Raw genomic sequence first — 16,273 nt, forward strand, 5'->3', positions numbered from 1 at the left:
AAACACAAGGCGATAGATTAAATTTTCACTTTTGAATTTAATTAAATTAAATTAAAATCACATTACGTAAAGTTTTCTAAATTGAACTCTTCATTCAGTATCTTAAATAACAGACGGTTCTGATAATGCTCACTAATTCATAGTCGTAGGTCGTACAACGCTAAAATAATTAATTCGAACTTTTCTCATATTCAATCAAAGTCCTGGACACATACTTATTCTTGTATATATTTGTACAAAGGAACAGGACAAACTTATTGTATATGTATAAGCGTATATTTCCTACCCTTTGATGCCAATACAACTTTTTAAGAAACAAAAAAAAAAAAAAGAAGTAAATAAAATAAGTACGCTTCTCTTTCCTTAAAAGGAATAGAAACGAAATAATTGTATTTTTTCTATGTTCGTGGACGTTTTATAGAAAAATTCTCCCCCCTCCCCCACCCCCAAAAAAAGAAGAAGTCAAGTATGTAACATCTTTTTGAAAAGCTTTTTTTTTCCGAAAGTGATTAAAGTGAACGCTTGTTATCGATAAATGAAAAACGCTCCTCAAAAAATGATATAAGGTACTTTCGTCCGATATTTGTTACTACAAAAAAAAGCTCAGATTATTCGTATATATATATATAAATATTTAAAAAAAAAAAACGAAAAGATTTCTGATTATCAGAAATCAGACCATTATAATTTTTGAACAAAAATTCAAATTTTGTCATCATTCGTCAAGTTTCAAAACAAATATGATATTAAATATTAAAAATTATTCATCACCTCCAGATATTAAAGAATGAACATTTTTTTGCTTTTTTTGGTAAATTTTTGAAAAATGCTACATAATAATGAAAATTTGTTTTTTGAAATACATATAATATTATAATTTGGATGTGAAGGATAATTTTACTATTTTTCGCGCATACTTTGTTACGTACAAAGTAGGTACGTCTTCCTAAATAAACATTATTTATTTAAAATGATTAAAAATTGTTTTCTATATTTATTGTATGATCACAAAAAAAAAGCGTACGTTTAATAGCAATTGCAGTAGTGGATAATAAAAATTTTCTAGTGTACCATATTTCGAGAAACGCGTTACACTGTACTCTTTATCGTATGTATGCAACAAGCAAAAAAAAAAAACAAAATATATGTGTTGATGTGTAACCAATTTATGTTCTTATTAATTATTCAACCTAATCACCTTTATTTTCAAACAATTATACTTTTTTTTAGAATTATAATTTTTTTTTATAATTTTTATAATTTTTTTATAATTATAATTTTTTTATTACTTTCATATCTAAGCAAAAATATGAAAATTTAAAAAAAAAAATAAACAGTAACTGATTACGAATCCAGTGTTGGTTTTTTAAAATTCAAAATGGTGGATCCAATATGTCGGACACATAGTAGGACCATATACACGAGTTTAGACGAAAACTTAAGTGCTTCAATTTCTAACGAAATTTAATAAGTCGATTTCGAAGTCGATTTTTAATAAACAATTTCTAAAATTTTTTTTACAAAAATTAAAAAAAAAAATTTTTTTTTTAAATTTTTTCATGCAACAATGGCTAATTTTTGTAAAATCAACATTTATATTATCCTACTTTGAAATATTTGAACCACTGTTTTATTTAATAATTTTTAAAACATTTGTTATATAAAAATTAAAATTGGAAAATTACTTTTTCGGATTTTTTTTTATAACATTTTTTTACAAAAATTCAATTATTTTCATGAATAATAAGACTCATTATAAAATTATTAACTTTATTAAAGTCTGTGGTTTTTCATTCTGTCCGTTCGCAGTATGAAGTTAGTTGTTAGTTATCATTTGCGAATTATTATCATGATTTTTTTGTTTGTTTATATTTTTCGTGATGTTTTGACATTTCCGATGTTATGTTATGCGGTAGTGCGGGTGTTTTTAAAAAACGTTAAATTGTGACAAGAATTATTGTGTTTGAAAAATCGTGGAAAAATATCTGGTATCAGGCGAGAGGTTACCGTTTTCAGTGGAAAAAAAACTGTAGATTGGTAAATTCTAATTATTAATTAAAATTTTCTTCTTAATTAAATCATTTATATTATTTCATTTTATTTTGTTAAATAAAAATCTCAAAATAACTTAAAAACAAATTTTATTCGTATATCTTATTATTATTATTATTTTTTTTTTTTATTTATAATTATAATTGATAATATTTATTGTATTTTGATTTATTATTATTATTGAAAATTTTATGCATTTTTAAAATCTAAAAAAACTGAAATATCGAATTGTCAATAAAAGTTGTATTATTTTCAATTTTCAACGATTATTAATTTTAATTAAAAAATTCAATTTTCCTGAATCAATAAAAAATATCGTTCTAAATTTTATTACATTGGTCGTTTTCGTAAATTACTATTCAATAATATTAATTATTCAAAATAATTAATTTTTTAATATTTAATTTTTCAAAAATTTAATTAATCTTCAATTATTAACTTATACAGTGCAGGATCTAGAGTCTAAATTTTTTGGGAAGAGCGATCCCTTTAGTGTGTGCTTTTTTTGATTGCTATTATGAGTGATAATAGCTCCTGGTTCTTTTATGTTTAAAAAATTGTTCGAAATAATTAATTTTTCAAAAATGAAAAAAAAAAAATTCAATTGTTTCAAATTTTAATTAATTTTAAAAAAATGATTTTACACAAAAAATTTATTTATTTTTAAAAATAATTGCAATTCAAAATCTATTTGAATTTAGTATTTTAATAAATTACTTTTTTTATTATGTTAAAAATAAATTGTTTTTTTAAATATTTTATTAATTTTTTACAATATTTGAATTTTAAATAATTCAAAAGTCAATTATTAATTATTCAAAAATAAATCAAACAATTTTAATTAATTCAAAAATAAATTATTCTGTTTTTAATAAAAATTTAATTATTTTGAAATCATTGAAAAATGTAATTGTTCAAAATAATAATTAATTATTCAAATATCAAAAATACAATTAATTCAAAATTAAATTATTTCATTTTAAATAAAAAATTGAAATTAATTTATTGGCACTTACGTAAAAAATAAACGTATTTCTGTGTGTGTTTGTGTGTAGAATTAACTTAAAAGTGCTTTCTTTTGCAAGAATTAAACTTATCGTTATCTTCTGTTCAAATAAAATATAAAATGTTAACGTTTTTTTTAACACAATATTATAGAAAATAGATTTTCTAAAAAGAAAAAAAAATAATGAACTTAAAAAAAATACTTTAGGCACCGCCTTTCATTTCAACTATTTAAATACTATCAAGTCTTTTAAAGACTATATAAAGTCTTCAAATCATGAAAAATACATAATAAAAAATTGAATTATTCCGAAATAAAATTCAAAAATCAACAAAACAATCAATTTACAATTAGGGCCATTTGGGGTAATTGTAAACAAGGGATAAATGTAAACAATAGATGTTTCAACTAAATTTACAAATTTAAAAATTAGTTTTAAAAACTTGAAAAAAATTGTTCATAAATTTAAATTACTTTAAAAATATCCAATTAAAATTATTAAAGAAACACAATTATTAAACAAAAAATAAAAAATAATTCTTCAGAAAAATTTAATTAGGGTTTCCAAAATTGATTTAATGATTTTTAGCGAAAATTGAATTATTTTCATAAATAATGACATTTTTTGAAGAAATTCAATGATTCTCAAATTTTTTGCAAGAATTTAAATGAAATTCAATATATTAATTTTAATTAAAATTAAAAATATTGAAACATAAAATTATTAAAGAAGATAGGAAACAAAAAAGTAAATTACAACTAAATCAAAGAAGATAGAAGAAGAAGAAGATATTAATATAGAGAGAAGATATAAAGATAGAAGATGTTAATTGAATAATTTTATATTTCTAAAAAAAATGTATTTTTCATTCTTTCCAGCATTTCCATTTTTTAAATTTATTTAAAACATTATAACGTCATAATAATAATTAAAATACCCTTAAAAATAATAATAATCATTTTAAAGAATTGCTATTTTAATAGAAAAAATATATTTATATATATATTAAAACATAAAATTATTAAAATATTAAACAAAAAAAAAAATATAAACTGCGAACAGTAAATAAAAATTTTAATTTATTTATATAAAAAAAGAAAATGCAAAAATATATTAATTAATAGAAGATGAAATAATTTCTTTAATGGCATTTGAACCATAATGACGTCACAATTTGTTCACAGCATTTGCTAAAAAATTGTGACATCATAATGGTTCAAATTCGCTGAAAAAATAAAGTTTTAATTATTTAAAATAAAACGTTGAAAAAAAAATGCACGCGCGCTCGCGCGCGTCAGTTTTTGCTAGTTTTAATTATTTTTAAATAATAAATAAATAATAATTTTCAATTATTAATTAAATACAATTTTAAACAAATTCCTCAAAAAATTTAATCATTCTTGAACATTTTATTAAAATTCCTCGAAAATTTAATTTTGTTTATAAAATTCTTTATAATTCAATTTAGAGAAACATTCATTTATTTAGTAAATTATTTATTTTTGTATAATCGAATTCTCGTCGAATTTTGCAATAAAAATTGATTTAAAAATGAATATCAATGAATGTAATAATAGCATTATTAGCATGAATTTTTAAAAATAATTGATTTCTTTTGAAGAATTTTAATAAAATTTTTAAAAATAATTACATTTTTCAAAGAATTTACTTAAAATTATTAAAAAACTATTATCTTTCAAAAACTGTTTAAAAATATTTTTATAAATAAATTAATTTTAAGAGGTTCTTTATTCCTATTTTTTTAATATGAGGGAGGGGGGGGTCAAAAAGTGATAAAATTTTTTAAAACCTTTATTGTAAAAAATTTATTATTTATTGAATAAATTATTTTTGGATATTGTTACACATATTACAAGAGAATTAAAAATATTTATTTTTGAGTATTTGTAAATTCCATTTAAAACAATGAAACCGGGGGAAATTATTAATTAGGAGAAATTATTAAAACGCATTTAAAAAATTGTTTGTTGCAGAGGAATTGAAGCATTATGCCTTGAATTGGATAAAATTCGGACTTCCGGCAGTGCAATAATTAGCACATTTCGGCATCAGTGTGATTCCGAAAGATTTAAAGATACTGAAGACGAGGATAAACATCATCACAAACCTTCTGTACTGCCAAAAGAATTAAAAGCTCACGAAGAATCTAATGAAAGAGAAGAAGCAGCAATGGAAACAATACCTACCTTTGAATATTCATTTATTAATAAACCTACATTACTCAAAGAAACCAATAATCAAGATATTCTATTCTCCGAGAAAGGAACTTCGCAAAAAAATTTATCTCTCAGTCCACAAACGACACAGTTGTTGAGTAACGTTGAAACGCTACTACAAAATGCTCAGAAACAATTGTCCGAGATTAAGGATAATATTTCATTTCACAAGAAAAATCCTGAACTGTAAGTTGATGTTAATTTTTAATATGTGACGCTATCCTGCTCTTATCCTGCTGTTAAATTGAATGACTGCGTAACGAATTTTATTATTCATGAAAGAATTTAAATGTTAAAAATAATTTAATTTTTCCGAAATGTTTATAAAATTTTATAAACATTTTTAAATAATTCATTATTTATTATCTATTTCAGATCCAATGCTCAACCAACAATCGATGAGGATCTACTGCGACTTCGACAAATTGTTGCCATTAAATTTCACGAAGCAAACAACAAACAATCAAAAATGTTCAAAGATCATTCAAATTTTTCCACATTTTCTCAAGTGCAAGAAAATAATACAATTAAAGCACCAAGATTATTAAGACTCATGACTATGCTACCGGAAAAATGTCATTCAAACCTAAAAGCCACCGAATGCTGTAAAAACAAATCACATTATTTAATGAACAGAATGACACATTATTCTCAATTTTCTCATTCTTGTAATAAAGCTGACATCGTATCTGATGAAAATAAAGCCATTCAAACTGACGCTAAAGAAATTGAGGCAGAATCTCCAAATTTTCAAATACAAACCGGTCCAAACGTAATTATAAAAAGAAGTCTACAAGTTCAAAATCTCGATCACTTTCACGTCTCACCAGAATCATCATGTCAAGAAACAAGAAATGTTGGACTCTACAATTTTCAACATCATTCAGAGCAAATTGGAGAAAAATGTACTAAACAAACTTATCAAAGTGATGGTGAAAATTCAGAGAAGAAACAAATTTTTAAAAAGACAGTTGTACTAAAAATTCCCGAAGACACGAGAAGAGGGACCTCCAATGTAACTACCAAAGGGAATAATTTGAAAGAAACTAATAATGCTATAATCACCGAATCACACACTTCCAATGAATCTGCTCTACATCCAAAAATATCAAAAGAGTGCAATACAAATCTTCCATATTCAAGTAATCTTGAAAATTCCCCAAAGAATCCGAAAGAGAAGGAATTTTATAAGGATGACATTTCTCAAATGGAGAATTCAGCTGGAAACAAAAATAAGCCAACGATTATTGCCAACGAGAAAGTTAATTTTCAATATAGAGATATTTTCAAAAGACAACAACCAAAGAGTCTAATTCCAAAGTTGTCGATTGTTGGGGAGAAATTATCGCAAGAAAATACCACAATTGATCGTATTAGTTTGGAAAAACTCTCCCTTCTTGATTTGAATACGATCATAAAAAGGAATAATGAGACGATTGAGAATGTTATTCAAACAACGGATTTGTTTCTAAAGAGTATGTCACCAAAAATCGAAATTCGAGATGTTGACTACATCAATGAAGCCAGTGATAAATTCGTCAGGAATGGGAATAAGGAAGACGGCAGTAAAAAAATTAATCAGGAACTTTCTTTGGAAATTTTCAAGTCCCCCATTCAACAGTTAGAATCAATCAAGTCCACGCTCGTTGAAAATTTTCCCGAAATCTATTTCTCCGAAAAGGAGAATGAATTAATTCCTGAGAATAGAAAACAGCTCGAAGTGAGTAAGACTTTTAACATTTCTCCCAAATCCGAAACAGTCACTAATAGTCAAAGTATAAATTTATCGCAAATAAGCCTCAGTCTGATGTCCTCGACGAAGAATATGATTTTCCAAAATCTACTACCATCGACAGTCACAAAGTCATCAAAAGATGCCTCAAAAGACGAAACCCTGAATGATCTTAAAGATTTGAGTGTGGAAATATTTTCCGACAAAGCGGAAAGGTTTTTCCCACCGAAGAGTTCGGAAAAAACTGATGATGATGATGAAAAAACTGATGATGAAAAAACTGATGATGAAAAAACTGATGATAAAAAAACTGATGATGAAAAAATTGATGATAAAAAAACTGATGATGAAAAAGAGTACGAAATTCTGGAGAAACTAGATAAACTGAATGTTTCTGATCCAAACGATAAATTTCGGCAAAGTCTTCAAGAATCTCCAGAGAGGGAAAAAACCTCAAAAATTTTCTCCAAGGCAAATAAAAATGAAACTTTCCACTTCGAACTTTCGGCAAAAGATGAAGTAATTGTTGATGGAATCTCCAAGTTAGAAAAAGACGACGAAGAAATACAACTAGAAGAAATAAAGATTCTCGACAAACAGGATACAAGTTTTTTTCCACAAAATTTAAATACTTTATTTGTCGATAAAGATGATAAAGACAACATTAAAGAAGAACAGAAACAAAGAAGCAAAGAAGCAGAGAATCAAAGTAAGGAAATAGTTTTAAAAGCAGAGTTTCTAGAAACAGAGAAATTGAACCAAATGAAAAGTCCCACGCCAAATAGTTACGAGCAAGAAACATCTCAGGACAACTATTCTCAAAATTTTACCGAAATTTCAACTACTTCGAAGCAATACAAGAGTCTCGAAAGTCATGTTTCGTTGAAATTATCCAATTCATTTATGTCTAAAGGAGAAAATTCGGGCAAGAAGGAGACAAGTGTTGAATTCGGAATTCAACGGAAATTGAATAGTTTATTGGACATGGAGAAGCAAATTTCACAGAGTATTGAAGAATCGTTAAAAATGGAATCGAAAAAAAGTGATTCGCAAAGTAGCTTGAAGAGGAAATCTTTAACACGAGCTGAAACTTTTATAATTAAGAAATCGAATTTGGATAACAAAGAGGAAGGTGGAAAATCTCAGGAAGGAAATAAATTAAAGTGAGATAACAATGTTTATTATAATATTATTATTATCATCGTTCGAATTTTCTTAGAGAATAATTTACAATTTTTTTTTTGATTTCAGAAAGCCATTAAAGATTTCTGAAAGGAGTAGAAAAATTGTAAGTAACTATGAAATTATTTAAATTACTTATTTGTTTTTTACTGTTTGTATTTATTTATTTATTATTCATAATTTATTATTTCCTCTTAGTAAAAATAAAATATCTAAATTTGGTACTTCAACCTCCTATCGACATCTAACATCTTTTTTTTATGAAACGAGATGTAAAAAATCAGTTTTTAGCAAAGTGTCGCCTTCCATGACATTTTAGAAGAAAAATAGTTATTATAAAAATAAAAAAAAATAAAATAAAAAAAATAAAAAAAATGTATAAAATTACGTGTAATTTAAGGGAAGGTCCTTATTTTTAATTAAATTCTAATATTCTACAAAATTATTTTTAAGATATAATTTTCTGTGGTGAATTCAATAGTCATAAAATAAAATCGATAAGAAAATATTTTTATCCTTTCTTAATTTTTTTTTAAAAGTACAAAAAAATTTGATTTTCATCAGTTTTTAAGCATTTTTCTTGAAAAAAAACCTTGTAGGCTCAAAATACTAAAATAAATTTTATTATTTAATTTCCATATATACAAAAATTGAATAACAGTATTTTTTTAGCATCTTCAACCTAAAAACAAAGATTTTTTTTTAAATTCTTCAAAAGTTATGAAAGTAAATTTTTTTATTTGGCAAATTAATTCTTTCGATTTTTGGAAGACATATAAATGGTAAAAGAAAAATATTTTCTGACCGATTTTATTTTATGACCATTACATTTTTTACAAAAAAATTAGTTGTAAATGTATCTAGAATAATGAATAAAAACTGATTTTAATTTTACCCATAATTAAATAGAAACTACTATACACAAACATATCTCAAAGAGAAATCGTCAATCAATTTGACGCTAATTTTTACTATTGTAATCAAAAATCAAAATTTTTGAAAAATTTGACGATCTTTCGTAAGCGTTAATTAATTGTTATAATTTATACTATTATATTTTATTACATAAATTTACTTGTATATTAGATTTTTATGCATATTTTAATTAAATTTCAATTTTTGTCACATTAACATCAAATTGGCGACGTCAATTTGATGAAAGACAAAAATTCTCAAATTACTGATAAAAATACAAAATTGGATAAATTAATAATATATTCTAATATTAGTTAGAAAAAATAATTATTAGGTACTTAAAATTAAAAATCTCAAAACTTCATAAAAATAATAAAATTTTTTTTTATAAATTTATTAATTTTTTATTTTTAACTAAAAAGTAATTATTTTAACTATATACAGGTGTCGGTTAATGTATTTCATGAAAGTTTTTAAAAAATCTAAAGTTTGAAGAATTTTAATAGCAAATTCTATTAATTAAAATCGGGACGCATGATTATTCCTCAAATGTCATTTTTTTTTACCGAACTGCACTTTTGCGAATAGTCATTTTTGCGAAAAGTCATTTTTACGAATTGCCATTTTTCCGAATTGTCAATTTTCCGAAAAGTCATTTTTGCGAATCGCCAATTTTACGATTTGTCAATTTTTCGAAAAGGCATTTTTGCGAATTGTCATTTTTGAGAAATGTCATTTTTGCGAATTGTCACTTTTGCGAATCGCCATTTTTACGAATCGCAATTTTTACGAATTGTCATTTTTGCGAATAGTCATTTTTACGAATTGCCATTTTTCCGAATTGTCAATTTTGAGAAATGTCATTTTAGCGAATTGTCACTTTTGCGAATCGCCATTTTTACGAATTGTCATTTTTGCAAATCGCCATTTTTACGAATTGTCAATTTTCCGAAAAGTCATTTTTGCGAATCGCCACTTTTACGAATTGTCAATTTTTCGAAAAGTCATTTTTGCGAAAATTCCTATAGTAAACTTGTATGCATATATAGATTCACTATAGGAATTTTCGCAAAAACGACTATTCGGAAATTTGACAATTCGTAAAAATGGCGATTCGCAAAACTGAATTTCGGAAGATTGACAATTCGTAAAAATGGCTATTCGCAAAAATAACAATTCGCAAAAATGACCATTCGCAAAAATGACAATTCGTAAAAATGGCAATTCGTAAAAATGTCGATTCGCAAAAGTGACAATTCGCAAAAATGACATTTCTCAAAAATGACAATTCGCAAAAATGTCAATTCGTAAAAATGGCGATTCGCAAAAATAACTTTTCGGAAAATTGACAATTCGTAAAAATGGCGATTCGCAAAAATGACAATTCGCAAAAATAGCTTTTCGAAAAATGACAATTCGCAAAATTGGCTTTTCGCAAAAATGAGTATTCGCAAAAGTGCAGTTCGGTAAAATGACATTTCGGAAAAATGACTTTTCGCAAAAATGGCTTTTCGCAAAAATGACATTTCACAAAAATGTCTTTTCGTAAAAATGACAATTCGCAAAAATTACTTTTCGGAAAATTGACAATTCGTAAAAATGGCGATTCGCAAAAATGACAATTCGCAAAATTGGCTTTTCGCAAAAGTGCAGTTCGGTAAAATGACATTTGGGGAATAATCATGCGCCCCGAAAATTGATGACCCATTTCTTTTAGTGTTGGATTGAAATGCATTTCTCTAATTAAAATTTCTCAATTTAATGATATAAAATGATTAGAAAATTGGATAAATTAATAATATATTCTTATATTATAATAGAACAATTTTTACTTAAAATTGAGAATGTCCAAATTTCATAAAAAATATTTTTATTTTTGTATCAAGTTGATTGTATTTTTTTAATTTTACTTATTTTCTAATTCTTTATATTTATAGTAATTTTTATGCGTGTTTGTTTACTATTCATATAACAACTTTTAATTCATTTAATCCAAAATATATCCGTTATGGCTAATCATGAATCTAATGTCAGATTATAAAAATTCAAAATGGCGTATTCAAGATGGCAAATAAAATTAAAATTTTGATCGGGCTTTGCACATTAATAATAATTTGTGAAAAGGAAAACAAAATGGATATTTGGAACTAAATGAATTAAGGTAAAAGTCAAAATAAATTAGAATTAAATTTTAATAAGTAGTGTTTGTTATTTAAAATTTCAGGATGATTTATCTTCTGAAACATATTCAGAGGGAGAAATTAATTGGCCTAGTTCTTCGTCTTATTCATTGGGGGAAATAAGAGGATCGCAAGGAGAGAAAATTAGTTTGAAAATCAAAAATCGAAAGCAAAATTCAAGCAGCAGTACTGTTCTTAGTAACGTATGTTTTATTTTGTATGCATTACCTAAATTAAATTATTATTTTCATATTAATTTGCTATGAACTGTAAGTTTACTATACAAAAATGCAAGGGATCAATTTTGAAAAATTTAAACTGAAAGTTATAATAGAATTTGCACATCATTATTTTTTATGTTTATTAACATTTATGTTAATTAACGGGATCTAATATTTTTGTGAAGACGTGTTTTACATTATTATATACATTTTCTAAATTTCAAAATTTGTATTTTTTCAGTCTGCGTCGCGTAGTCTTGGAGAGTTTTCTTCTTTGAAATGAAGAAAAAATATTTTCATCTGTAAAGAATTAAGTTGATTGTAAAATACTCGTCGTTACAATTTTTATTTTGTACGCACGTACGTTTTTAGATATAAGTTGTTACAGTAAAATTAATGTTGAAATTTAATTGTTCATAAAAAATTATGTGGAACCGAAATATCGAATTTTTTGTCCTTCAGTGCACATACTTTGCACTTGCCTAATGCGTAAAAATGAAACTCAAATTGAAAAGAGCATAAATTTAATTTATAAAAATTTAGTTTTTTGCTCTGTCTAATTTCTAAAATGTTAACTTGTCGCAAATGACAAATGCGATACAAGTGAGCGAAATGTTTCTCTTGATTGCTTGCAAATGAAAAAAGGCTATAAGTATTAATTTTTTTAATTGAATTATTAAAACATTATTTATAGTCATAAATTACCGTTTTTTTTTATCAAAAAATACTTTACACTATAAGAATTAATTACTCGCAACTTTATATTTAAATTTGCACATACCTATATGTGCAATGTTCACAAATTGGGACATTCACCTTATAATTTCTATTTTTTAATCATAATTTTTAACGATATTGTCAATTTCTAAAAAAAAATCCAATTAGAGCATATTATTTTAATTTACAAGAAAAATTTATGTGGGAGTTGGTTTTTAACACTTTAAGGTCCGATGATTTTCGCCATACTCCGTACTTAAAGAGTTTTTGGGGTCACTGATAACGAATCCGATGTCGCAGTTTCTGCAAAATTTTCAAAATTAAAAATGTCGGATCCAATATGGCGGACGAAAAAATTGAAAAATTGAGCCAGGCTCATGAAAATGAGCATTTAGTGTTTTTTGAGGTCGCTTATTGCGAATCTGATATCAGTTCCTAAAAATTCAGAAACTAATTCCTAACGCTAAAATATCGTCAGAAACGAATAAGTGATTCGTCCGCCATATTGAATTTTGAAAAACTAAACATCAGATTTGTAATCAGTGACCCCAAAAACCCCCGAGTACTAATTTTCATGAGCATATATCTCAATTTTAAAATTTTTTCCGTCCGCCATATTGGATCCGCCATTTTGAAAAACTAACAACATATTCGTAATCAATGGCCCCAAAAACCCCCGAGTAATAATTTTCATGAGCTTTGCTTGAAGTAATTTATCAATTTACAATTTTTTTACAACCCTTAGTAAAAACATTTTTTTTATATTGTTAAAATTATAAGGTTGATTGTTGTTAATTTTTTGCACTATTATAATTTTTTTTTACAAAATAATATAAATTTGTATGGATCTTTGGTGTTTAGAAATCGAAAATTGATTAATTTTTGACAAAGTTATGAATGTTCAAACACAAAAGTGGTTTTAATCGAAACCATTGGGCCTTAAAGGGTTAAAGATAATTTTGAAGCTTAGAATAAATTGATAACTATTATCAATAAACTAAATACATATACAATTGAACTAGAATTTCATTTATGTGACTATGACGAGTCGACTTCTTTAAATTGTAGATTAATGCCATTGGCGGCAGCAGTAAATGTTGATCGATTGTCCAGACTTATCTTATCGATGGGCAATTGTCTAATTTCATACTTTCTTAAAATCATTGCTATGCTAACTTTGGCGTGTAACTGACCAATTTTCATACCTGAAAAATAAATTAAAATAGCAGTTTAGTTAGTTATACCGGAGAAATGTTTTTGAAAAGCGATTTTTTTTAAAAATAAAGTAATTTTTGTCATAAGGGTTCAGATGTAATAGGAATTGCAAACATAGCGGTAAAAAATTATGTACATTGGGTTTATGATGATGAAAAAGTTCGAAAACAATGAATCACAGTTCGGACAATCGAGGTTCAATATTGACTTTTACTTTATAGAAATGGTTCTAATTAGAGTCGATTTAGCAAAAATGATAGTGTAAACTTACCAACACACATTCGGGGTCCTACACCAAACGGAATATAAGCCTCGGAAATATTTACTCTCTCATTATATCGCTCAGGATTATAGGCCGATGGATCTTCAAAGTATTGTGGATCTTGATGCAGTCCGTAAAGTGAAATGTAGACTGCAGTTCCTTTCTCAAGAACAACATCGGTGCCGGGAATCTAAAAACAAAAATACATTTTCAAATCGTAAAAGTAATAATACTTAACCTGAATACTGCCCACATAGCATCGAAACTTTTCTAAAAGTTGAAATTACCTTGACTGCAATGTTCGGAATCTTTAGTTACGCGGCTCTTTAAAGTTAAAGTAATTCTTTAAATTTCGACTGATTTACAATGTTTGACGCGAAAACATTGCATGAAAGTTTATAATTTCTTCAACTCTCATGCTGTTTAAATTTGATATTAGGAATTAGTTTCGTATCTTTCTGGTTTCTTTCTAAGTAAAAGTAGTGCAAAACGAAAATGCAAAAAGTAACTAGTACCTGATAATCTTGTCTGGTGTTTCGGTCGATTGTGGCTACTGGAGGATGAAGTCGAATTCCTTCAGCAATGCACTGGTCGAGATACTTCATGTCGTTGAATGCATTATAAGTCAGTCCATGTTTCTCTATTGCTGCATTTATATCCTCCCTCGCTTTCTGCTGAAATTCGGGATGTTTCGCCAATTCCATTATTGAAAATGACGAAGCAGTCGAGCTGGACTCAAATCCAGAGAAAAATGTTCCCGATTGATAAAAAAGATTATCACCATCGAATCCTAAACAAGTGTTTAGAGAAATTTAAATAAATTATTGTAATAATTATAATCAACATTTGATGATGAATTTTATACTTCAGTTTTTGATGAATTTCTGACTGTTACTCACTAAAATCTGGATTTTGTTGTTCATGCTTTATTTTAATTAGCGAGTCAATAAAGTCTCCATTTTTAAGTCCTGATCTTTCCCTATGTTCCACTTCTTTAAAGAAAACCTTTTTTAAGAAACTCGAGTCAAAGAGCATAAGTGAACCAAATAATTCAACTAATTCCGGCATGAAGAAAACAGTAATCAATGCTATCATTCTTTTCAGACTGTGGAAAAATCGGTCCACTGAAAAATGAAAAAAAAAGCAAACTTACTTATTACTGGGAATTATAAGGACGTTTTGCTACTAATATCAAAACTTGCACTGCAAATTTTCCAAGTTGCTCAAAGTTTCCTCCAAGTTTACAGATTAAAAATTCAAAAAATTTTAGCTACTCAATTATTTCTTGTCACATAGAAAGAAACGTTTGTCAGACTTACCAACTTTGGTGAGTTTATTATTAGGATCCAGGAATGAATTCAATTTCGTTCCGAGTGCAACAATTGAAATCAAATCGGTTGTATATTTGTAATTCAAATCTTGAGCGTCGAGTTTTTTAATTCCCTCGCTATCCACCGGCTTACTATCAATATACTCTATCATATTTTCCCCAATTTCAGTCATCAAAGGCAACATTAATTTTAGTTTTCCTTTCGTTAAAGTTGGAGTGATTTTTGATCTCACATATTTCCATACTGGATTCTTTAGACCAAATAAATTAACCATTCCAATACTGTCGGTCTGCTTGGATCCACCAAAGTGACGATCGGAGAAATTCTCAAAATCGGTGACCATAATTTGACGAATTAATTTTGGATCTCTTAGAAGAACGCAGGGTTTGTGAAAAATATAGAATCCCAATAATTTCGCATCAGCTGCGGCATCCTTGTGCAATTTACCAAGATGCCATCCTGGGGCTGTTCTAAAGAGTACAGCATCCTTAAAATTACCGAATATTAAATCCGTTGGCAGTGACTGGACTCCACGTCGTTTCCAATAATTTAATTTGTATTTCGCGTAAAATCTAAAGAGGAGGACAACAGCTCCTACTAATAATAATGTTGTACCGATCATAGACATAGTTGAACATAAACTGAATATTATTATAAAACATGAAGTAGTCAATGACTCTGCCTCTGGATCGATGACTCAGAGTGATTGATTTCTTCCTATTTACTAATAATTAAAGATATCAAGTGATAAAATCATTACTTTGTATCATAAGAATCTTATTACTGTACCTTCTTTAAAAAAAAATTTCATCATTTCAATTTAATTATATTATTTTTTAGAATTTTAACTAAAATTCTTCTTTGAATCAATTATTATCTATAATAATAATCGTTGTATTCCGATAATCTTCAGTTTGAAGTTTTTTGTTGTTTGCTTTTTTCTTTACTAACTTATAAATTACTTAAATAAAATAAATAAATTAATAATTTATTGAAAATCATTTAATTATTGCAAGGAATTTTATCAAAAAATTTAAGAATAATTGAATTTCTCCGAAGAATTTTATTAATTATGAAAATAATTGAATTCATGACATGAATTTTAGTAAAATTTTTGAAAATTCTAATTAAATTCTTTTGAAGAATTTCTTACAAGTTTTAAAAATAATCGTGTTTCTTAATTGAAATTAAACAATAAGGTAAATTATTGAATTTTATTAAA

The 16,273-nt window shown here is 26.1% G+C and overlaps 2 protein-coding genes across 4 annotated transcripts in view; one reads left to right on the forward strand and one right to left on the reverse strand.

Annotated features, from left to right (window-relative positions):
- LOC122498180 (titin homolog) overlaps window positions 1-11,966 on the forward strand; it is a 150,806-nt gene extending 138,840 nt beyond the window's left edge. For all 3 annotated transcript variants that reach the window (XM_043605807.1, XM_043605809.1, XM_043605808.1), the window contains exons 4-8: window positions 5,054-5,482; window positions 5,672-8,191; window positions 8,280-8,316; window positions 11,350-11,508; window positions 11,768-11,966. In XM_043605807.1, the coding sequence (XP_043461742.1) occupies window positions 5,054-5,482; window positions 5,672-8,191; window positions 8,280-8,316; window positions 11,350-11,508; window positions 11,768-11,809 (3,187 nt within the window). In that variant the 3' untranslated portion in view covers window positions 11,810-11,966. The remainder of the gene's footprint in view (window positions 1-5,053; window positions 5,483-5,671; window positions 8,192-8,279; window positions 8,317-11,349; window positions 11,509-11,767) is intronic.
- Window positions 11,967-12,263: 297 nt separating this feature from the next.
- LOC122498203 (cytochrome P450 6k1-like) lies at window positions 12,264-15,679 on the reverse strand. The gene is made up of 5 exons (XM_043605840.1): window positions 15,040-15,679; window positions 14,620-14,844; window positions 14,236-14,510; window positions 13,730-13,910; window positions 12,264-13,448 (listed from the first exon to the last, which is right to left on the reverse strand). Exons 1-5 carry the CDS (start codon window positions 15,677-15,679, stop codon window positions 13,282-13,284), a joined length of 1,488 nt encoding a protein of 495 aa, XP_043461775.1. The 3' UTR covers window positions 12,264-13,281.
- Between the last annotated feature and the right edge of the window lie 594 nt (window positions 15,680-16,273).

Source organism: Leptopilina heterotoma, unplaced genomic scaffold (assembly GCF_015476425.1).
Source record: "Leptopilina heterotoma isolate Lh14 unplaced genomic scaffold, ASM1547642v1 Lhet_142, whole genome shotgun sequence".
Taxonomy (NCBI): Eukaryota; Metazoa; Arthropoda; class Insecta; order Hymenoptera; family Figitidae; genus Leptopilina; species Leptopilina heterotoma.

What these genes read in the sequence shown, in the direction of transcription:
- LOC122498203 (XM_043605840.1), bottom strand. Translation starts at nt 15,679, where the DNA reads ATGTCTATGATCGGTACAACATTATTATTAGTAGGAGCTGTTGTCCTC. An exon ending in TAATAAACTCACCAAAGTTG is followed by an intron (nt 14,845 to 15,039) that starts GTAAGTCTGACA and finishes TTCATTTTTCAG; the next exon opens with TGGACCGATTTTTCCACAGT. An exon ending in AGGACCCCGAATGTGTGTTG is followed by an intron (nt 13,449 to 13,729) that starts GTAAGTTTACAC and finishes TTTATTTTTCAG; the next exon opens with GTATGAAAATTGGTCAGTTA.